This window comes from Poecilia latipinna, unplaced genomic scaffold (assembly GCF_001443285.1).
Source record: "Poecilia latipinna isolate Pla-1442-1.1 unplaced genomic scaffold, P_latipinna-1.0 Scaffold424, whole genome shotgun sequence".
NCBI lineage: Eukaryota > Metazoa > Chordata > Actinopteri > Cyprinodontiformes > Poeciliidae > Poecilia > Poecilia latipinna.
This window is the reverse complement of record NW_015113040.1, coordinates 224,265-247,446: the sequence shown is the minus strand read 5'-3', so window position 1 is coordinate 247,446 and position 23,182 is coordinate 224,265. Positions and strand designations below refer to the sequence as shown.

Here is a 23,182-nt window from a genome sequence, read left to right as displayed (position 1 = left end):
ATGCTCCAACACACATAAGAATGACTGAAGCTCGGGAACCCAGGGAAGTCATAATGAGCTTGCAAAAATAGTCATATCTCTACATGTTTACATGCTTACATTTTGTCATGAATCAATCACAAACATGTATGTATTTTATTACTAGATCAATATAAAACAGCACATAACTATGCTACTTTACGTATATCTTGTATACCTAAACATTGAAAACGATTTTTTTATTTGTTGACAGCTTCAGTCAGTTTCAGTACAAACACAGATAGCTGTTCTGCGAAGGCTTCAGAGGCTCAACAGAATCATGCATTCTCATTTTAGTTCAGTTCATCTCCTAAAAGTGGAAAGAGTTGTGAACAACTACAAGTACATTTAAATCTTCAAAACAGACAGGCCAATTTATGTAGCAGAAATCCACAGTTCATGTGGAAGAATATGTCCACGTAACGACTATTAGACATGACTACTAAAATCTGGCTTCAAATCGAAGGAAGAAATCAAAAGAAACTCTATTTCAAGTTCGTCACAAGCTAATATAGAGGACATAGCAAACATATGGAAGATGCTCAGGTCAGATGAGGCAAACACAAAATTTACTGGCTGAAATGCTGCTGCAATGCACATCAACCTGAACCCTGCAGTCCCATGGTAAAACATGGTTGTGACTTTGTGTCAGTCTCTCGGACAATACCTTAATCTAAAACATTTTAGTTCATGTGACAATATTTGAAAACGTTTGAGTGGCACAGATAGCGTTGTCAAGCACTGTAAGCGTCTGCAGCAGATGGACAATTCTGACAGATGAAAACTTTGAGAAAAGCTGTGTCGTTCGAGGAGAGTTTGATTTTCCAACAAATTAGTTGGAGTTCCAAGTAGAGATTCAGAAACTTAGAGAAAAATGTGAAATGTGCACAAGCAAAAGAAAGATTGTTGGGTGATCGAGTATGACTTACTGCAGCCGATCTCATCGGAGCGATCTGCGCAGTCCGGCTCTTCGTCACACTGGTAACTGGCTGGGATGCAATTTTTATCAATACTGCATTCAAACTGCTCAGGACTGCATCTGTCATTGGGACCTTTGGTAGCTGTGGCGATAAAAAAAGATGGATGACTTCTAACTTTCTGATCGGTAGCAACCTTCTAACAACAAAATTAAATACCAGAATATTTTTCTCATAAAAGTAACGATGACTCACGGCAGTCGGTCTCATCAGAGTTATCTTCGCAGTCGTTGTCGCCATCACAACGCCACAACTTGAGGGCGCAGCGGCCATTTTTACACTTGAACTCATTGGGCTCACAGGGAGACGGAGTGCCTGAGAAAGATTTTGTTAATCGGGGATGAAATGAACAAGTTTTACTCAAGGATGTTATTTTGATAGAGCGTATTCAGTTCTGAAGATCAGTGATCTGTCAGTCAATAGATCATAGAACATTTTATCTGTGTATGTTAATACATTGCAATATAAACCTTATGTAGCACATTTCATAAATAAAAGTGGCTTACAAAGAAAGAACACAGCAAATTAAACATGATTAAAAACACAACAAAAAACAACAATTAAAAACTTTTCAAATAGGTTTTTACTAAAAGTAGATTAAAATAAGAATACCTTTAGACTCTTTTTAAATCTTTAAAATGCTAAAATTCCAAAAAGCATGAATCCAAAAGCTTTATTGGATTTAACATTAAGTATGCAGGAAACTGCTATGCAAGTCTAATGTCATTTCATTTCATTCATTGTAAACTAATTTTATCTTCTTTTTTTCCGTAGTAAAGGTCATAAGTTCTTCACCGGATGCTATTGTTTTTGTTTTTTTGCACACTACTTAATCTCGACTAGACTACTAAACTTCTAATTAATGTTTAAAAACAAATCTAGATATTAAAATAACTTTTAAACCAAATATCTACCTGTATCTATCAGGTAGCACCTATGAGTTATATTTATAATACAACAAATGTAGATAACTATTCAGAATAAAAACATAAAATTTTCAAATGTAGAAGTTTTTATTGGCAATAGTAATAAACCATTTAGAGTAAGGGTAGGAGTAGGGTAAGGACATCTGTACCACATGGAAAATGGGTTTGGAGGAAATTACAAGCAAGTGCAATGTGGTAGAAGATGAGGAAGTCATGGGGTTATGAAAGGGCAAAGGCGAATCTAAACCTGAATAGTTTTCAAAAATTTAAATCTATGAAGAAATCTGACTTACCACATCTCAGTTCATCACTACCATCTTGGCAGTCCCGTTCTCCATCACAAATAAAAATTCGAGAAATACATTCTCCACTCTGGCATCTAGCTTGATCTGCTTTGCACCGAAGAGGTGGGATGGGAGGCTGGGGGTCCAATAGTCCAGAAACACGAGTAGGAGTGATAGCAGCAGGGGTTGTGGTGACCACAGGGCGGATCATATCTAGGAACACATTTTTAATTAAACTTTGTAAATGAATACAGGTGTGATATAAAGTTACATGTAAGTCAATGAAGGTGTGGCACATCAGACAGCCATAACACAAAGCTCAACCAGTCATTCGAAAGCGCTCACCACAATTGGTTTCATCACTCAAGTCTGTGCAGTCGGGTCTGTTGTCACATACGTAGTCCATCAGGATGCATGTTCCATCGCTACACCTGTACTCGTCAGCCATGCAAGGCCTTTTAACGGGCGTTACTATGACAAATGCAAAAGGGCAATACAAACAAGGATCAAAACATGCAGAGCAAAGAGCCAACAGGCTATTCTAGTGTCACATTTAAGCACATATAACACATTGACTGACTATATGAAGCAACCCATACATGGCGTCGATAAAAAATAAATCATTTCCATTCTAAGTGGTCGTACTGGAAAGGTCTGATGCACAGACAAAAAAAAAAGACAGACGAGTTGATAAGTACTCAAAAGTAGACTGGAAATATAAAAAAAGTCATATACAATTTATGATCAAAAATCAAGTAAAACCAGACACACAAGCAAACCACGAAAGGTAAACAAGAGCGCATACAGACTTAAAATATTAAATCTGACAAAAGCGGATAAAACTGGTCAACATGAAAAGGCAGGATTGGACAACAGAAAAACTATGCAGGACAGACTATGAGAGAAAGACAAGATAAGATAGACTTTCCTGGGTAACCCCAAAAGCTTTGATAAGCCAGATAAGACACATATAAGCCATTTTCACACGAGAACACCTGTTAAGAGTTTTAAACGTGAAAATTTTAAACAGGTTAAAAAATCTAAAGCAGTTCTTGCTGAGTTGAAGTGAATATTAAATCAAAATTCCTTGTGAAAGAGGCTTTTTCTCCTCATAGAAAGTGTTTTTGACTGAGTTTCACTCCTAGATAAAGCTGTTTATGCATCTGCTGCAGTCAACTCTGTTCTTCTTTTCTTTTTCTTTCCCATGGAGAGTATGCCTGGCTGGGTGATTCTGTTTATATCCCATCTCTCCTTTAAAAGATCCACACGGAAGCTCCATCCTACTAAAAGGGAGTTATTCCTTCCTACTGTGACCAAACACTTGCTTTGAATTAGGAATTATTGCAGTCAATAAGTCATTGCAATCAGCAGAGCTTTCTTAGATAACCGTTTTGTACCAATTGGCATTGCGTGATTAACTGAGTTTCATTGAAATATTGTATAATTATAATCAATCTGAATGTAGCTGGAACTGGATCTGATTGAATTGGATGTGAATGAAAAACATTTGTGGTATATCTGAAGTACAATCTGATTATTGAAAAGTTTATTTATTTCATTGGCAAAACAAATAGGATTTTATGCTTAGAGTTAATAAAAAAGAAAAACACTTTTATTCCAGAAATACTGGCTTGTCTTTATGTTTAATACCAGCTTACAGGCAGTTATTTCAAAAAAAGGTACTTTTAATCTGACAAACAAATCTCATCGGAATGCACATTGTAATTTATTGAATATGACATTAAATTGGCCTTAAATTTAATTATTAATGTTTTTATGTATCTTCTGGACAGTCTTCAGTGTTCATGTGTGAAAACAGCTCTACAGGAAATCCACCCATTCAGCAATTAACATGTCCAGTAAAAATCCTATCAGGTGTCATGCTTGTTCTCCTGGCCAGTGGAACTAGCAGGTATCGAATGCCGCCTCAAGTTGCAGAGAACAGAAGCATCTTTTCATCAAACTCATGCCATGCAAAGGTCCTTTATGTTCTCTGTGCACTACTGGACCTCAGGGATCGCAGCCAAAACTCTACGTTGGTGCTTCCATGCAAAACATTCTCCAGACCGCATGTACATGTCGAAGTAATGGGCATCATAAAATATCAGCAGAATAAATGCACTATAGTCATTCTACAGTTTCTACAGCACAATCAGCCTCCTCACCATGCAGCAGGCATGGTACAGTACAAACCTGGCACTGCTATAGGGTCCACTGAAGGCAGAGTTTCTACTAGAAAAAAGGCAAACATTGAAGGAACTGCCTATTGTCCCGGTAGGCCTTAAGTTGCTAAAACATGGAGGTATTATTGTTCTTACCTTTCCCAAGCTGCCTGAACTGAAACCCCTGGACTGATGTGACGTAGGAAGCAATAGCTCCTTCCTTCACTACGTTGTAGAGGACGGTGCGGATCTGTTCTTCATTGCTGTTGTATTCAGAGCCCACGTCAAGTTCCACAAAGATATCAACTCCATCCTCTCTTATCATTTTTCTGCAGAGAGTAAGACAGTTCTGATGAAGCTACATGCTTTATGGCAAGAGAGGGAATACCTTCAGGGTCTTAATTTAACATTTCCTCCAAAACTGTTGAAATTTTATTGAATATGGCCAACCTTTATGGCAAAAACAAAGAAAGTGGCCAGGCCAGAATAACCCAAACAGGTAGCAGCAAAAAGTATATATCCTGCAGCAGTAGCAGGATATATACTTTGGTTGTCAGCAGGGTTGATTCAGAAGGTTTGTGCTCTTACTTTATGAGGACCACATTAACCGTCTGGACACCTGGAATCTTGTTGTACTCAGACTCCAGCTGTCGAGGGAAAAGAGAATGCTTAAAGCAACCAACTCACAAATATTTAAATCAGCAGGTTCTGACATATCAAGCACGGATTTCTCAAGTGGTCGTAAGACGTACCGTGTCCATCACTGCTTCAGAAATCTCTTTATACTCTGGAGAGAAGATGTCTTCGAGTTCAGGGCCATAAACCACGGAGTTGGTGAAGTTGACAAGAGCTCGGTAATAAACTGGAGAAGGAAAGAGGGGAGGAGAAAATCAAACCCCGGTAACAAACCAGGACCATAGACTCACTACTAGCTTACACATTATAATCAAGTGATGTCATAATGTTTGACATTTATTTCCCTTTGGCTGAATACTTTAGAAAGCCACAAATTATGGCATCTACTTCTATATGTATGTGCCTATGTAGTGAACACACACAGTAAGAGAGTATCTTAGGTAAATTCTGATTTCTATTGTGCAGAAGGAGACAAACTGTCAACACTCATAAATCGTAGCAGAAATCTGACAAAAATATGATCAATAAAATCAGGCCTGCAGCAACTTTGGCGGTTGTTGAGTCGGACTTCCAAGTCGATATCACTGCTGTGCGAGCGGCAGTGAGGAAGAAGTAAATCCTCTGTGAATGACTCTGGAAGAGGGCTTCAGCATTCCCTCCACATCAACCAAGTCAAACATATGAGGCAGGAAGGTGAGAGAGCATTGGAGGGGAATGCAGCAGGGATTATATCCATTCCTCTCAGTGGTTTTTTATTAGCTGGAACGACTGGGTCATTGAACATATAGGTCAGCCGGTGTAGGTTAAAGCACTCTAAACTCTAACATGGGCTGCAGATAGCTGTGATGACCTGTGTTTTAAGCAGCATAGAATGGTAGGTTTTTGAGGATTAAAATTCAGATTGTTCCAACTGCTCTAGAGATGTTTTAGAAGTCAGTTTTAGCTTCGGATAGGTGAACCTTTACACACAACAACTGTTGTTTGAGCTACCAAAAAGACAAAAGCTTCTTTTTCTTAACTAATTACAGTGATCTATGTGTTTCCTAGCCCTCATATTAAGGGAGGTCAACATGGATTTAAATTAACTGAATCAAAAAGTCATTCTTATCAATTTCATGGATAGCAAGAGTAATACCAGTAATACCAGTTACACCTTTTAGTATTTTGGGCTGAACAATATACAGTTCTTGCTAGGTAACCAAAGAGTGAGTGAGTTGCTAGATAACCAAAGAGTGAGTGAGTTATGGTTGATGCCACTCAGCTTAGACGGCTGTGAGAGATTGAGCGGCAAACCCTTTCCTCTATCTAAATCTCCAAGAATGCTGTGCAATTCTGGATTTTGGTGAAATTGTTTAATATTCCATCTGGTCTATTGCAATATATATTACTAATTTATTGTTCAACCCTAATTACAACAAAAGATTCCTGTGTACATTGGGTATTTATATGACAGAAAGGAAGTAGAACATAATTGTGCAATTTAGTTAGGGGTGTCAGTTTTCGGCTTTTTACTTCTAGAAAATATAGAGATACACATCTTTTTCCAAGGAACTACACTTAAGTTTGCAGTTCTAACACGATAAAGTGTGAAAAGGTCAAAGTTTCTCTAAATTCAATGGAAAACAAGCTGTTGTAGCTGGCTTTTATGACCCCATGAGAAACAAATTAATGTAGCCTGGCATTTTAAAGGATTAACTGTTTCCAAAGTTGTGTTGACCCGATGATCTTTTCATCACAGTCTTCAGCTAATTACTCTCCTTTCAGGCAAGCCTACAGATCTCTTCTATAACGTACATTGATGCATTTTATGTGTTGCTCATTATAAGCTGAAATGTCAGCGGTACTATTATAATTCCAATGTCACAGGCCAAGTCTGTGAAACTTAAAATAGCCAGTGGCTCACGGGGTGCCCCATTTTTAGTCTGCTGCCAACATTTTGTCCAGCCTCTGAATTCAGACCGAAAGCGGGAAGATTAGTGAGAGGGGCAATATTTGTGCTGCTTCTTGGAGTGAGATGCAACTTGTCAAGCCAAAGGCAAGGATTTAAATGTTGAGAAGGAGTCTGCTGAGTCAGAAAAAGAAATAAGCTGTGTGGACATTAAGAGCAACCATGCATAACCAGCACCATATTCATTAACAGGTCTGGAAACCATGGATGCCAGCAAATAATGGAGTTTATCTTTGTTTAGGGGACTTTATGAATTAGTTCTGTTTGGTGCCCACTAAGTAGACATTTTATCACCTACAGGCATACTATTGCATTTCTTTAATTTAACATCTATGCTACATGGGATGTAAGCATCGCTGCAAAATCTGAGCAAGGCCACATATAGATCTCTCTAAACCTCCAGTTCTTTCATCTGCATCTGTTCTTTTCAGATTGTGAATATTATTGTTCTTGACACGCTCCCACCGGATGTCATGAAACGCCAAGTAACCCTCCTTATTCATATGGTTTACAGATGATTTATTACTTCTGCACAGTTCTGTTCCAGTCAGTTTCCTCTGACCATCAATGCACTTTTATGACTTTTTATAGGCTTCAAACATTATCTGACACAATTTATTGGGGTGTCTATTCGTAAGAGTTACAGCACTTGCTTGTTTATATTTTGTCTTTAAAGTAGTAACTCTTTTATTTACCTCTTTTAATTAGTCATATAACAGCTTTATTCAAGGTTTATAAAGACCACTTATATTGAAAATGTGCTGTTTTATTTGGGGGGGAAAACGATGATCCAGTACTTGTATTTTGGATATTCAGAAAAAAATTTTTGTTCCTAGTTATAGTTGCCCACCTGTTGTTATTATTAGTTCATGGGACTTTGTCTGGGAAAATAATACCAAGAGCAAAATCTAAGGAGTTTCCTCCTTAGAGTAGTTGGTGATAATGTTCTAAAATGTGACATTTCACATCATCCAGGAAGCTAATCAAAGTTGGTCTGCATATGATAACTGAGACTGGAGAAACAAAGATATGATGCAGACTATATGATATTTTCCTGGCAAACAAGGCATGGCAGCTGGATGTGCGACTTGCTCAGAATTCAAACAGAAATCATTACGTTGCTTAGCAACAAAGGAATTCTGCTACTTGGGCCATTTTGTGATTTTGTGCTGAGATTTTTAAAGTGAGCCTCTCTTGTGGTGAGTGGGTATTCTTTCCTTTCCGATGTCATGCGCACAAAGAGTTTCAACAAACGCCATAATAGTATAAAGACATTAGTATAAAGACTACTAGTCAATAAATAAAATCCAAGAGATTTCTAACAAGCACCACTTAGTGTAAGATTTTATTTTCTATGTATTTAGTGATTTCAATTTTACATAAAGTTATGGACAAATTAATTAAAGCAATATTTATTTTTTATTTGATTCTATATTCACAACAAGAAAAAACATTCCAGTATATGTGATTATGAATCATAACTCTGTCATATTAATCACTCGAGTCCAAACAAAAGCCAAGCTTTTTAAAATGTGTTTTGCACTTTCTTTTTAAAGACACTGAAACATGTTTGCTTCTACTTTTGATGCCATGTAGAAATGCTGAGGGTAAAACAGTTTGGCTGACATTAAAAATTATTTTTGCATCAACGGTGGGATTTCCTAGTGAGAATTGAGCCAACATCTTGCCAGATAAATAGTACATCAATTGAAGGATGAGTAAATCCTCAAGTCAATCAGTTGCTAGCTTTTTCTTTGTTTATCCTTTTTACTCACTGCACATACTTTTCAGGCATGCTACACCTCCTTTTGTTTTCCACTTGCCCAATAATCCATTTATGTTCATAAAAGGTCACAGCGCACCATACTGAGATGTGCCAAGGAATTTCATGGACTTTGGAAATTACCCAACATGTATACAAAGGCTGTTTATGTCTCGGAAACATTGTTATTTTGTGTAGAAAGTGTATGAAAACTGGTATGTTTAAGACACCTCCATACAAAGCAAGTGTGTAAAGATTGAAATGCTGCTTCATCCGTTGAGTCCAGTGCCTATTTTAAAAAATGAACATGTCACTTGAAAAGTTAAGGTACTAGGGAGAATTTAAAGAAAAACAGTATCCCTCCAAGTAGATACCAAAAAGACTTCAAAGTATGAAGGGCTAACTACAGGACCACTTTAAAAGATTACAGGAAAGTCTGGCTGCTTCATAGGAAAACATAAGAAAGACATTTATGTATTTACAATTTGTATCTCATAATTTCACTATATAATAAATTGAAATGCACCAATAAGGTTTCTGTGTTCAATATCCATTTTGAGTATTATTTTAGGTCTGAAACTGACTCAAAATTTTGGCTTCTAATAAATAAACTTGAATTTGAATAAACGTTTATTTTTAATTGAACGGAAAAATGTTGGGTTACATGTTGACCCAGCTGGCAGCGTTGTTGCCTTATCAAGAAGGCTGTGGGTACAAATCCTGGCCTTTCTGTACATCGTTGGCACGTTCTCCTCATGCATGTGTGATTCTCTCCGGGTACTCCGTCTTCCTCTCATTGCCCAAAAACATGGACTATGAGCTTAAATGGTATATATAATAGTTAACCAAACTGCATCAAATATTTGTCCTGATCCTTTTGATTCTAAGTAAGACAGAGTTTGTTCAACCTCTGTATTTCTTTGCTACTTTCTTGTGAATAATTTGTGATTAAACAAAAGAAATAACAATAACATCAGTTTTGATTAACTAAATGATGAATTTTGACCTATAGATCACAAGTCAGGGCCAAATTTTGATCCCTGCTAATCACTGATCAGTGCATCATTAACAATGTGAAAAAAATGTTCATCTACCGACTGGAAATAGTTATTTAGCAAGTTATTTCAATAAAAGTCTTCTATTGTCATTGACCAAATAGCTCTATTGTTTTCCATCTTTTTTTTTTTACACTACTGAATGAAAAATTATAATTAGGTTACTCCTAGTGTTTGGGTTGTTGATTTGTTTTGTTTTGTTAAGCGTTCAAATGGCTCATTTAGCATCCACTGAGAGCTCCTTGGATGACACCCAAATGCAAATGTCACATTTGAAATAAAGATCCTTTTCCTATTAAATTGTTTGGAAAAATAATGAGAAGACATCCAATATGCTTGCGTGACAGCTGTTTACTGAATCTTCTAATTACAGCTGAGGCACGCATCAGACCTTTCATATAAAAATCACTAATTTAATACATATATTTGAAGATCCAACTGAAAATAACCATGTACCACATCTAGAGAGAGTGTTTTAATTAAAAAGATTGTGTGCCACAGAGGCACACTATGTGGTCACTAAAAATTACTAGGCCCTTTCTTTCTTCCAAAACAGCATTACCTCCTCAAGACACCTCATTCCAGGAGAAGAAAAGCCTCATTTATGGCAATGTAAACGGTGCATTGCCTATGAAAACACACTGAGGTGAACATGTATCAACAGAGATGTGAGTGTTAGCACAGCCTCGAATGGTTGCACCTCAGGCTGCAACTTTCAGATTTATAGTACAATAGTTCGTCCTGATTGTTGTCCTGAAAGACGAGCAACATCAAAGTTAGTCATGAAAGCATTTTATTTGACCCGCATATAATCTAATCACTTGGGTGGGTACTTGCTGCCCGGTCAACAGCGGTTCATAGCTCCCACTCTCTCTGAGCCTACCGCCACAGACTGGTGAGCGTGATTGGGTTCCTTTGATTGGAGCGCCAGGATGTGCCCCGCGGCTAATGAGCGGTGCTTTTATTCCAAGACCCATTCTCTTCTGTGCATCCCTCTGTTTTTAGCAGATAAATCCCCCTGTTGAGCCCCGCCACCATTAAAAGGTGATGAAACTGTCAATTTGCAGACATGACGAGTGGGAACAAGAGAGAAAGGGGCGAAAATAAGTCTGAAAAAGAAGCATTCCGCACTTTTAATTCAGAATCTGATTCAGCTATTAAAGTTGTTCAGTAGAACTATGGAAGCATTGTGAAAAGGGCCCCCTTTTAACACATAGAGGCCAACGCAGAAGACAAAGAAATGATTGAGCAGCAAGCCGAGTTTGGCCTTTAAAGCTCAACCACACGGGGCTTGACCTTTAACCCCAACAGTAGAACCCACAGCAACAGTAAGACCATTTAAAGAGAAAGCAAAAAGCTTAATTTTAAGTATCTAAATTAAACTTCTAAGTAAGAAGTAGGATTGCAAAGGGATGGAAGATTTTAGGTAAATGTCCACTTTCTAGACACAATTTTATGCAAATGTATAGGGAAAAAAATTGGAGGGCATAAATGGGAATAAGCTTGGAATTTACACAAACTTATATTAATGGTTAGCTTACCATTTTAATTACAGGCTGCAAATGATTTGCAAAAAGCCACAACTGAATGATCCCACCCTATCCTGCAGAAAGGGTTTACTGCTTTACTAGTTTACTTGTTAAAAAAAAATCAGACTAACCAGAAATAACATTTAAATATTCATCTAAATTTGCCAGAGTTTTGCCTTTTGACTCCAAAATCTAATTGAGGAATGGATATTAAAAACAAGCCCAGGACAAACAGAAAGAAAGTTTTAGTGAAGGTTTTTCATACGTGTTGTGATATCACCTTAGTTCCTAATAGAAATAGTTACAGAGCCACATGAATGGAAGGCAAAAATAAAAAATTCTGAATGCAGCTCATATTTCTTGATATATTACAGTTCTCAAAGGGAATCAGTCAAAAACTTCACTAAAACCGAAAGTCATAAAGTCAGTCATAGTCTGTGCATCTTATATATTAATTTGCCAGCTGGCTCTGTCTTAGCTCAGTTCCTGCAGAAAAAAACCCTACTATTAACTAACCCTCACCCTGGACCACAGCCAAAAAACTGTCTCCAACTCTCCTTCATGCCCTTTGGGAGACTTTTGGAGATGAATTCTGATTTTGCACTCTCCCACAGCACAGAATCACAATTGGAACCAAAACCACTACTGTGCATAAAATTTGCACATTTTTAAAGCACAGAGTAACAGCTGGTTCATCACACTGGGACAAGAAAGAAATAGTTCATAGCACTTTTCTAATTAAAGAGAGGAGTGCATTTTTTTGCAAGTTGCCAAAACATCTTTTGCAGCTGGGATTGAAAGTGTTGTCACTCGAGCGTGATGAGCTCCGTGTTGCTCTATGGAACATAACCCATCATTTTTCCACTGGCATTAGGAATCACTGGGAGAGAAAAGCACTTGGCAAAACAGAAAAGCTGGAAACAGAACTCAACATGCCCGCGCTTTCATACAAACGTCTCTGAATGTGTTTGTAAATGTGAGCGTAACAGTGTGGAGCAGGTGACTGGTAGAGTTTGCCAGAGACAAAAAAGACGGACAGAAATGGTGGAAGACTTACTGTACTGCTCCTCATTTGGGCTCTGTATGTGTCCCAGATACCAAGACTCCAACAGTTGGTCAATAGCTAGGGTAGGGAATTGGTGGAGGGGGGTAAGACAGTCGGCAGGGGGTAAAAGTTGGAAAGAGCAAAGCAAAGCAGAGACAGGAGTGGTCAAAGTTAGCCAGGCGGTTGCAGAGAGGTTATAAAGTTTAAGTTTCAGGAGAGGGAAACAAAAAGAGAAAACAGAAAGTGACAATCAGATAAAGAATTTGAAGTTGTATTGCCAAAATAGATAAACACAAACGGCAAGACGGGAAAACGACACACTCCCAGCAATCACCACCACCCACATGTTAAAGATAGCCATGCTTAAAGGAACAATGGCTTGTATAGGCCAAATGTCTGTCTGGAGCGCACCAGGAAGTAAGAGAAAAGGTTGGAAGACATCACTGGTCTGACTCAACAAACATGCAGACCACTTCAAACATCTTTGCCACTTGACACAAACATCCACCTTGAGATGGTGCCGCCACACAAGGACAAGGCACTTCCTGTTTTCCTGTTCAGATGGAAGAACTGAGCACCAACAAATTTCTTTGCATTGGGACAATCAACAATGATCCCTCTTTGTTTTGTGGTGACTCACTGGTTCTTCCACTCGGATGATTGAGCGAGCCAATAATGTCGCCTGAAATGGATTTGAGTTGTTCTGAAACATGGATGGGTTCTGAAAGTCAGATGACTTGCACAAAGGACGATGTTATGACGCATCGACAAGGATGTTTGCGGTTTCATGATTTATTCAAACTAAAACTTCAGAAAAGATGAGAATGGGACACGGTAGAGACAGATGCTTATGCTCCAATCCGGAGTCTAGCAGTCCACTCCATAAACTTCAACAGACGTCAGTAAACAACAGCTCATTTGCTGTTGGATCCAGCCGTTTCACAACTGCACATGCAGGAAACCATATGGCTTCTGAAGCTCATTACTGACATATCTGGAAGTGAGTTGAGAAAAATATATTATTACTATAGACTGACTGTACCTCACCAGTCCTGTGCTGTTAGATAAGGCTGTTAGACCAAAGATACTAAATGCCACACACTTTACATCTGCAGACCATCTAAGAAAAATATGACAGAAAGAATGGTTTCTTCAAAAGATCTAAGCCTCAAGAACAGAGGTCCAAACTAATTAGAGCTAATGACCCGTTTGTACTTTAAAGTCTGCTTATGCAATGTGGTCTTTTGCAAATCTGAGAAGTAGTGACAGCCAGACAAGGCATACCAGCTTTATTAACTGATTTATGTGTTCATTGGGACGCCATTTATGAGTGAAACAAATCAGTGAAGTAGGATAAACTGCTTTTTTTCCTAACAGAAATGCTTTAAAAGGATAAATCTGTTTCTTTTTTTCTGTTACCCATTACGACTGATTTATAACTTTAAAACTACTTAATACTCAAATTGTTCATATCTGAGTGACATAGCACTACATTAGAGAATTTTAATTGTGTAAACTTTGAGAAAACTATAGTTGAGGGGTTTTCTGTGGGTTTCTCACCCAATGTGTTCCTGAATTTTGACGTGTCCCTGTCAAAATGCTTGGTTTAGATTATTCTTGGAAGGCTGAGCTTGGATCTGCAATCGATATCATTCCTGAGTTGGGCTCGTTCTGGTTGGCTAACCCTTGTGATGCTGACTAGTCAAGGCAATATCAATATAACTATTTTAGGTATTTAAAAACTAAACATGTCCACTAACACATTTCATATGGTGGACACTCATCTTTTCGTGGTTATGTATTCACAGATTTTTCTGGGGAACGTGACTACTAAATTAAACTAGCTAAATTAGTTTTAAATTAGTTACAATCAATGAAAGCAGGTGATGTCGTCTGACTACCAGGTAACCACTCTGAGAATTTCTTCACTTTTCTACAAACTCAGTTCCTAAAGGAAGAAAGGTAATTCACAGCTAAAACTTCTAAGTATTTGATGACTGCAAGCCTAATTACTTATAATAACTTCACAGACTACTAAGAAAACTGTAGCCAATCCCTTAAAGTGCCTAAAACCCTCATGGGAGGCTTTATTCGATATGGATACTTCCTTGAGTTTAAACAGGAAGCTACTGATCAACTGTGAAGCTTTGTCCAAATAAACTTGAAAATTTGGGATAAACAAGAGCACAATCCACTCAACCGCGATAAATTCTAGCCATAAACTGTAATCTGTGCTCTGTTTTCATGTGTTATTTTGTACTGTGGTGTAAATCATAACGTGGGAGAGGCATAAATACATAAAAGCTGGAAGCTAGGAGCTTTAAAGCTGCAGCAGATCCCCAAACATATTTTTCCTCATGAGGAGTGGCACACTGAACCACTCCAAGGCAACTCATTTGTTGTTGGCACAACAGAGAGGAGGATCCTGGATCTGGATTGAGTCTTGGCACTCAAATCGGCGACTAAGACCATTCAGCTGGAATAAACTGTACATACCCATGCGTACAATCAGCTGTTTGTGAAGACTGGATGTGATGCAACACTAATTCGTCCTTCAGAAACTCTGTTTGGTCTGCTTCATTATGTCTGCTTAGTCTGCAGTAGAGACTGAAGGCATTTGAAATAAAATTGAAGCCACCTTGAGGCAGAACAACAACAAAGACCTCTCCAAAATAACTGCAGCTGCCCCCATTTGTCCCTCTGCTGCCCGAGAGCCAGCCTGAATCTCTCACTCAGAAAGGTAATGCCTCTGTGTCACACATCTCTCTCTGCCCACTATTAGCAGCCAAGCCAAGTAGGTGGCCTGGTCAAAGTGACAACTACGTAATGAAACATTTCTCTTCAAGAGATAATGGAACAATCCAAACTTTGGCTGCTTTTTGTCAGGAAGAATCCACTACTAAACTATTTGATGACTGCAAGCCTAGGAATTTAGTAATCTGGGCCTTCAGCTTCTTTAGTTAGCTGAAAACAACTAACTAAAGTTAGTTTATTGACTTTTTTTAAATTAACAAAAACAATAAAAACTAATTCAACAATGGTTCAACAATAAAACTAGCTTCAGCAGTTGCTAGCTGCTCCAGGCTCTGAGTTGAAATTGATAAAGTGTCAAAATGATCCAATGCTATTTGTGGTACTGAGCTGCTTTGAATTTGTATTGTTTCATCACTAGTGACCACATAACCTGACGTTTCTGTTGTTCTCTTGGTTTGTTATACTTCATGTCTGTTTGATGGATGTCAGAATGACATAGTCGCTCTCTGGTGGTGAAGCTTGTAAGTCCCGCTGTTGCAGGCATGTCGATGTTGTAAAGTTATATTATCATGATTATTATTTGGGTATGAAGGGCCCGGTCTTTAGCCCCGCCTCCAGCCCAACGCTGACTTGTTCTGCTAGTCCATGGTTCCACTGATTATGAATCAATGGATGCAACACGTGTTTTTCTGTGACTATATAGTTGTAATGACAGCAAAAACGCTAACTCAAATTTTTAAACATGTCTATGCATTAGCTCTGCATTCATTTCCAGTGTGTTGTTTTAAGAAATAATTAAATTAAATCCCACAGTTCCCATGTCCATTCAATGAACGGACATGGTAACCTTTGTGTCTTAAATTTCCAACAATAATGGCCAACATTATTAGTGCACTGGGAAAGTCCTTCAGAGAGTCTGTGGAACAAGAGAAGGCTCTCACGGATGAAGGGGGTCTGATCTGTATTCCAGAAATCTTGTTGGGTTCTCAGGGATTGGAGGTCAGGATGAAAGGTTAGGAAGACATAAGACACTACTTTTATGTTTCTGGAGGACACTGCAGACTGTTATTATGTTGGACTAATAGCAACAATGGACAAAGAATGCTTTAAAATAGTCTCATTTTGACAAGTTAAAATCCCAGATGTTTCACATTGATTTGGAAAGACAAAGGGGAAATGGACATGCCTTAACCCCCATCAAACAGTCACAAAACAGGAAACTCAGCATAATGAGGGCAAATGTGGCAACTGTGTCTCCTATTTTATAGCACTGAAAAGGGAAGGAAGGCGGAGGCTTGGGTGGGCAGAGTGGACAACTCACAGGACAGAGCCACTCAGCAAATTATTCCACATTCAGCACCGGAAGCTAAATTTCCTTCCCAGGACTGTGCAGCCCAGATCTATATATGGAATTATTCTGCCTCTTCCAATCATGGAGCAGTGATCACACTGACCAGAATGCAGGCCTGAAAGCCACCCTTCAGATAAGAACATTTCGGCTAGAAAGTCCTGCTCTTTTTAAGCGTTTTTGAGTTATACGTGGACAGAAATTTTTATGAAAACAATAAATGTGAAGAAACTGACAACAACTGGGTTCATATTTTGCACACTGTTAATCTGAGATTAGCAGATAAACACTTCTCAAAGTGAGTTGCCTGAGGTTGAAAATAACTAAAAAGCTCCGTTTACAAGACAGGTCTCCTTCGGTTTCTGTTTATGTTTTCTTTCCTACTGAGGGACTAAAAACAACCTGCACCTTACTATTCTCATCTGTCACAATCACATCCTGTCAGCACCCTTCTCATTAATGTCAGCCAGGCTAAAATTTCCTGCAGCTCTTTAAACTGCTCAGCTTCATGCGAGGCCTCATGGCAGAGCTATTTCTAAGAGACGAAGCACATGATGCTATGTGCCGTGACTCTGATGTCAGCTTCCAGTGCCGCTAACAAAACAAATCTTACCACCATCACGTAATCAGCGTCTAAAGCTTGAAGTGCCAATAAAAAAAGCAGGATGTCTGATATAGCAAGGTCTTTTTCTTTAATAAAGAGAAAAATTATAATGCGTTTCTCAAAAACCACAAACTCCTTTGCTGTGAAGAGCTTAATTTCTTGCAGATGTATGAAACTAATATTTTACACTGGAGACAGATCTCCATTTCCTGATATTTATCCATTCCTACATGGTGACTTATTTCCATTCTGGCTTTACAGATACTACAGTAAAGAATCTAAGGTGTATCTTGACTTATTTTCCCTGCAACTGAGTCAGTGTTGAGGCATTTTCTGGCTTTATAAAATCTCACGCTTTTCCACTTAGATGAGATCAGGATTGCAGGTTGGCTCAGATCAGCATCTGTAACTCTTAAGTTTGGAGTCATAGTTTTGTAATATTTGCAGAATATGGTCTATATGATTTCAATTTCCTCCTAAAGGAAGTATTACTGCTGTAAAATCTTAGGACTTTATTTCAGATTGATAGCTGCCAATCAGAGAAATGGATATGACTTTTGTCAAGGACTCTGGCTTTTGTGCACAAAGGACCTCTTTTATGGCACAGTGAACATTAAAGTGACATTTTGTAATACAATTCAGTATCATAGAGCATAATAAATAGTTCTCAAAGTATGCTGGGTAATGTGGCTCAATCAGTTATTGATAAGTGATGGTTCCCTAAGCAGTGCCATCAGGTGCTCAGCTTATGTTTGCTTTTTTGATCTTTGCTTGAAGAACGTCCATTAAAAATAAGCTTCAATTAAACCTTTAAAATATGTCATTAATTATAACCAAAAACAACTTAAAAGCCCACAGAACAGAGAAAACAAAACAAAAAGTACTCCGCTTATTAACTTTAAAATGAGAATCTAAGCCATAAAGAGGGATTCAAACTAAAATCAATCTTCCTCATATTCAGAACACACAATGAACAATTTATTTGATAAAATGTTACTGATAGGGATGGACTGATCCACTTTTTTTCACTTCCAATACCACAACAGATATCTGAGGTTTGGCATTGGCCAATACTGAGCCGATACAGAAAAAAAGTGCTGAATTGACTTAAAGCTTTTTGTTTTTTCAACAGACAATATAGATCTGCTCTTATGGGTTGGGCACATTGTCACTGATACCCAGTCTAGAATTATTTTCAGTATCAGGACCGATACAGACATTAATAATGGATCGGTACACTTCTAATTACTGACGTTCAAATGTTGAGAGAAGCTAAATATCCCACTATACCACCTGTATCTGACTGGATGGTTAGCTAAAAGCAGGAGCTAGCACATCCACCCAATATACTCAAAAACACAGCTCGTTAACCAACTCTCCATGGCTCTCTCTGGTGTGTTCTGTAATTACAGTCCAGTGTAGCACAGTCACTTGGGGCTCATTGTATTCCACAAAGTGTTTAATCTGTAAGCCACATTTGATTCTCACCTCTAACTTACAAAGCATGACATGAAAATCTATCCATGATGAAGTATCTGCTTCAGCCTGTGTTTGAGTCATTAAGTTGTTCAGAGTCCAAAACTGTGAGCACAAGCAGCACAGAAGTGGGAAAATAATGAAGGATGACAACCATCAAGCCTGTTATTTAAAAAAAATAGGTTTTTGGTGAGAGTGGATGCTATTATGTGATGCCTTCCCACATATAAGCACTTTTCAAGCCGACATACAAAAGCGGCAAAGGAGAGAACAAGTTGGAAAAACAGAGGGGCTCTGATGGAGTGGTCTTTGTTCGTCTGGCTTTTATGTTTTTTTATTTTGCAGTCACCTTTGGCACGAGTTAAAAAGATAAAAGAGAAGAGGGAGTGTTTATGTCTCAGAGACAAAGCCTGAGTCCCGTGTTATGACCAGACTCTGGCAAACTGGCGACGAGGGAGGAGAAGGTGCAGCAGGAAGAGAAGGTTTCATCATTCAGCACTCAGGCAAACACACACACACACACACACACAAATTGCAAAAATCAAAATCACAGATGCTGGAGTGTTAAAAGGTTGACTGATCTATCACTCAGAAACGTAATCTTTAACATATCTATCAGATTTTCTGGATGCTTACTTGTGATGTCAGGCTCTGGAGTGCTGCCATCCTCCTCCCCACTGGGCCGGTCTAGGGAGGAAAGAACAGAGATGTAAGGATGAGATCAGCAGTTAAACAAATGACAGGAAAACACACATTTTCTTCATATATATGTGTCATTTCACAGGAGAGCTATATTCTTTAAAAAAAAAAAAGCTAAAATCTTAAAATGTTTCGTTATAATTCCTTAAGCAACATTTCCTTTTTTTCCAAATATGGGATGAGTTAAGTAAGAACGGCATAATGAAAACATGACTCCAATGAATTAAGGGCAGCTGTTGCAGTGGTTTGCGGTTACCCTTCCCCTTAACGTTAGCAAGCCCACCTCCTGAAACTTCATCAGCTGCAAAGTCCTCATCGTCATCCAGTAAACTCGGAGATACCCGGACATCTTTTTCTGACTCCAAATCTTCTGGAAGCGGAACCTCTCCCCACACCTTGGAGGCCTGACTCACCTGGGACAAACAAGGAGATTTGACTTACTGGGATTGAAGTCTCCACAGAGAAAGACTACACCCAGTTGTATGCATGGGGTCTAGATGGGTGGAGGGAAAACAAAAGCAGAGACAGGAAAACGGGCATTGTGACATGTTTACTTTTCCATCTATTATCACTTGAAATCGCCCTCAAGGCTTTGCATGCAAATAAAATATTATCCGAGCTTGCTCGCTGGACAAACTCCAACATGTTATCCAACTTTCCCATCTCAATGTGGACTCTTGCAACAGATGTCAACAGCTGATTACGACGGCCCACATATGAGCAGACAGAAAGCCAGAACAAGCAGCTGCAGTAGAGGCCCAAATGACACAAATCTTAGTGTGCTTTAAACTCCACGCCCCCAGGGCAAGTGAGAATATCCAGCATACCAAGCCCAGTTCTTTACAACTGCATCAGTATTCTGGACTCATGAAGGGTGTACAGCTGAAGCATTATGTCACCTTGAGCAGCAGCGGAAACATATTAGATTCATCTTCAAAAATTGATTACCATTACATTTCAGTTGTTAAAGAGCCAGTGGCAAAAACTATAAAAGTGTGAGAACATGTTCACTGACCAAATTAATCTCATTTATCATTTCATACAAACTAATAACTTTACTGATTACTCATTTTACTCAAAACACCAAACATAAATAAAGATGAACAGGGGACCAATAAGTATGCAACTATAATTCTGTGTTGTTTAGTTATGGTGACAAAAATCATGTTTATGTTTGAAACGATTTATTCCTACTGCACAGTATCCAGTGGGACATAGCAGGACTGCTGGATACTGTGCTGGATACTTTATGCCTCCCATAATGTATAAAGTATATTCACAGTCACCACAGTATCAGTTTACACAATAGCAGCAATATTTATTAACTAATTGTATACATTATCATGCAGAAGTACTTCTATATATTAGCCTTTATAGCTTTTGTGATAAACTTTTACATAGTATTTTGGGATTTAACAGGACAGTCCAAAAACAAGGAACAAGAAAAAAAAAATCAGAACTTTCAGTTCCTATTAAATAAAAATCAAAGAAACTACTTTGTCATAGAACCAACCCAAAACAGAAATAAATTAACACTGTATATTAACATATTTGGTAACTACAAGTTGCATCGTCATCACATATTGATTGTATTCCTGAATTTCCCCACTGTGAGACAATAAAAGACATTTCTATCACATTTTAGACTAAAAGAAACCAGCAGCTGAATGTCTAATGTCTATTTGAGTGGAGGTGAGCCCCCCAATACAGCATCTTTCCTTAAAGCAGTGGTTCCCAAACTTTTTGTCCTGGCCCCCCCAGCGGTTTCCAAACATTTTCGGCTTCCCGCGCCCAACCTGCAATGGCACGACGGCCCCCCCTAGGGGGCGCGCCCCACAGTTTGGGAACCTCTGCCTTAAAGAAAGACAAACATCTTGGGAGACATTCCTTCACCTAACTTAATGCTAAAACTAGGTCAAAGCAAATTCCTTTATCTTGAATATGACAGGAATGTAAATATTACACAATAGTTTGTTTGTTTTTTTTCCAAATCTCAGTGCCATATTTTAGCTTAGCACCTTTTTTTTCCAATAGAAGACCAGTGCTGTGAATGAGATGTGGGATGTGCAATGTCCACAGGACATTTAGCTAGCTAGTGAGTGAAGTCTCAACACACACACAGTGATTTCTCTCACTTTACTGTTTCCAAAGCAATTACATACAAACCCATAAAAATACAAAAACAATGAGGAAAAACCCCCATCTTCCCGTGGTTTAATCGACAAACGCCTTCAACAGTCAATGAGGAGGCACAAAGCTTGGCCAGCCTCTCTCAAATCTCACCATCTTGATAAAGTTGACTGCCTGAAACACAGCATGAGTTTAACTGTGCTCTCACCATCTCAGCACCCAGGCTGCCCATATTCTGCCCATAAGCTTAGACACGACTGACAGAATGCCACCCCAAGCATTTCCAGTCGGCATGGCCTGCCAGTTCCTATTTCCACCATACTCTGTCATGCAAGTTTTGCCGTTTCAATAGCTCCAGCTAATAAATAACTAAACCTACCCCCCAAATCCTCTCTCCCCTGAGTGAACACCCGTACAACAACACTCCCGGGCCTTTCGCAAAAGGAAACTGCTGACTAGCCAAATTCTTTTCAGTTGTGCCGACCAGACAAGCATTGGCGTGATGATCTCCTGCTTCCCGCTCCCTTAGGATGAGGTATGATCTGGACATGCTGGATGCCATCTGGGCACTAACCTTCACAAACCTACATTGATTGGAGAGTCAGTATTAAGCTAACACATTAAGACAGCTAATATCAGTTTGATCTCAAATAAAAGAGAGTTGGAGAGCATAAGACACTGTTTTTGCTTACTTTGGAACTGCACTCAAGTTCAGATACAAGTTTGACCTTTACTCCAAGTCTTGTGGGGGCGAGTCACGCCTGTGGTGTTAAAATTATCTGTCCATCAATATAAAGAGCCCTCAGTAACTGTTTGAACTCAACCCCACCTGCAGGTCACCAGCCTCTAGCTCTACCAACAACTTATCTCCAGCTAACCTGGAGTATACTTTTAAAGAATTGCATGCACAAGAACAAACACGACTACCACATTCCGACAGTTAGACATTCAAATGGTTACATAGGAAAAAGGCTGGTCACAACTCACCCTACATGCCTTGCAGGATAAGGTGAAACAAGTTCTATTTCACTGCAAGTGACATTTGACACAAACTTGAATAAAGTTGAATTTCCACTGATCTTTTTCAAAATAGTGGATGTGACTCTACATGAAGAGTAGAGTCATGATAGGGAAAATAGTAGTTTGGTTGGTCTGAAATAACTTGGCCAAGACTCTCCTAGTCTTTTTAGTTGTGGGTTGGGACTCTATCAGTAGAAAAAAATATATACGAAGCAAAAATACCTTTATCCGGGAATCTGAAGCAATCGGTTTGTCTATATAATATGGAGATTGGGCTATTTGCTTTTCAGTATTCATGGAAGCACCTATTTATGGTTTTCATTGTAGACCATATCTAATCATATCTAATTCTAAAGACAATGCAGCTTGGGAAACTAAAATACCTTGGCATGGTGTTCTCCTGGACTGGTTCTCCAGCCAGTCCAGGAGAACCATTCATTTTCCTTGGTGCTAATTGATTGCACCCTGAGAGCGGAAAGAAGGAAGACCATTAATGTAAGCTTCTACAGAAATGCCAACATGGTTTCCACTATTTCACTTCTAATGAATACTGATCATGGTGTATGAACTATTAAAATAGGAGTTTATAGGCATCTCAGAGAGAATGTCCAGTATTTTCAGATTAAGAAATTTGCAAGAGTTGGTGTTATGTGAATTCTTTGTGTTTACCAACTAGTAAAGCAGAAATATTGGAAAAGCTGTTCCCACTAATGCTTGGAGTGAACATTTTATAATTCTGTCAGCATTGCAAAAATGAAACACATAAAATGCATAAGAGGATTTTAGTTCCACGTTTTTAAGTCACACAT

At 38.6% G+C, this 23,182-nt stretch overlaps 1 protein-coding gene across 18 annotated transcripts in view; it reads right to left on the bottom strand.

Annotated features, from left to right (window-relative positions):
* Nucleotides 1-23,182, bottom strand: part of hspg2 (heparan sulfate proteoglycan 2) — a 119,125-nt gene that overhangs the window by 62,892 nt on the left and 33,051 nt on the right. For 13 of the 18 annotated variants that reach the window (XM_015037938.1, XM_015037946.1, XM_015037940.1 and 10 more), the window contains exons 2-12: nucleotides 19,507-19,636; nucleotides 19,161-19,211; nucleotides 12,355-12,420; nucleotides 5,120-5,229; nucleotides 4,956-5,014; nucleotides 4,524-4,696; nucleotides 4,399-4,437; nucleotides 2,551-2,676; nucleotides 2,215-2,418; nucleotides 1,191-1,310; nucleotides 948-1,079 (exon numbers count right to left, since the gene is read on the bottom strand). In XM_015037938.1, the coding sequence (XP_014893424.1) occupies nucleotides 948-1,079; nucleotides 1,191-1,310; nucleotides 2,215-2,418; nucleotides 2,551-2,676; nucleotides 4,399-4,437; nucleotides 4,524-4,696; nucleotides 4,956-5,014; nucleotides 5,120-5,229; nucleotides 12,355-12,420; nucleotides 19,161-19,211; nucleotides 19,507-19,636 (1,210 nt within the window). The remainder of the gene's footprint in view (nucleotides 1-947; nucleotides 1,080-1,190; nucleotides 1,311-2,214; nucleotides 2,419-2,550; nucleotides 2,677-4,398; nucleotides 4,438-4,523; nucleotides 4,697-4,955; nucleotides 5,015-5,119; nucleotides 5,230-12,354; nucleotides 12,421-19,160; nucleotides 19,212-19,506; nucleotides 19,637-23,182) is intronic. The other 5 variants (XM_015037939.1, XM_015037941.1, XM_015037951.1 and 2 more) reach the window with 5 other exon arrangements.